The 1,181-nt window shown below is 38.4% G+C and overlaps 1 protein-coding gene across 1 annotated transcript in view; it reads right to left on the bottom strand.

The window, feature by feature from the left end:
- The window catches only part of LOC119591585 (geranylgeranyl transferase type-2 subunit alpha-like), a gene marked incomplete in the record, with an annotated part of 9,586 nt that extends 8,425 nt beyond the window's left edge, over positions 1-1,161 (bottom strand). Inside the window, 1 exon segment of the mRNA XM_037940345.1 lies at positions 1,081-1,161. Coding sequence (XP_037796273.1) covers positions 1,081-1,083 — 3 coding nt within the window.
- Between the last annotated feature and the right edge of the window lie 20 nt (positions 1,162-1,181).

Below are 1,181 nucleotides of genomic sequence, written 5' to 3' on the forward strand. Positions count from 1 at the left end.
CTTAGTACTAACAGGATTGTACTACTTCTAGTATAAAAGGGACAGAATGCTTAATCTACAAATGTTAAAATTTAATATTTGAATTTGTTACTAGATTTTGGCTTAGTTTCATTGTTAAGTCACTAAAAAAAGAGTCCTTTATATTAAAATCATCTCATCTTTCATAAAAGATTATAGTACTGTAACAATCACATCTCTAAAGTACCCCCAACATACCATAATACCCCTAACACCTGTTCAGGATATCATCTAATGAGAGTCAATCATAGGCTGCACTCCAAAATGCCAATAATAATGCTTCTAATATCTTGCTTCCAATATTCCGAACAGATACTTCAAGAATGCAGAATCCACCATTAAGGATTCTCTTGTAGACCTTGCAATTTCCCATTGAATAAGTGACTAATCTAAGCTCTCTGTTGTGAGTCTAAATAGTATGGAGTCTTGTCTTTGAATGACAAAAGACATTTGTTTCACAGTTACTTTCAGTTATGTTATCTATCATTCTAAACATCTGTTGGATATGTCATGGCAGAAATAGTGGATTTCTACATGAGTGTCAATCGTGCTGCAGCCAGGGATCTCATCACTACCAATTTCATCCCTTTGATGCCGCTGTGAAAGAAATGAAATAACGGGAAAGTGTCTTAGTCCACGTCTACTGAATGACAGTTGGCTTGGCCTAAGCATTTACCTGTAAGGAAGCTATTCAAGCATTTCAGATTCTTGCACATTCTATCAATCCCTAACCAGGAATCACAATTAATGCAACAGGATGGAGGGTCTCCTTTTGCGACCGAGTCCACCCCTATTCCCCAATATTCCTATGAATAAAAAAAACTAATGGCCCTTCCATCTGTGCTTTAGACATAAAACCGGCGAGTTAACAATTAACAAATAATGTTTAAAACTAAAAACCCATCTCAGTCCTGCTCTCTCACCAGGTCCCCGACATTCACTCCCTCACAAACCTGCTAGAAATATCACCAACCCACTGAAATGCATGATATCACTCAATGAACCTCATTGATCTGCATCTCTCGGCGGAATCAATCGTTAAAGAAAGAGTCAGAAACTTACCATTGTGCCAAGAGAGCCTCTTTCTCGCCGCCTCGTCAGCTGACTCAACCCAACGAGTCACAACAACACAGCCCGTTATTTTCACCTGAATTCTCTGACTC

This window comes from Penaeus monodon, chromosome 28 (assembly GCF_015228065.2).
Source record: "Penaeus monodon isolate SGIC_2016 chromosome 28, NSTDA_Pmon_1, whole genome shotgun sequence".
NCBI classification, from domain to species: Eukaryota; Metazoa; Arthropoda; class Malacostraca; order Decapoda; family Penaeidae; genus Penaeus; species Penaeus monodon.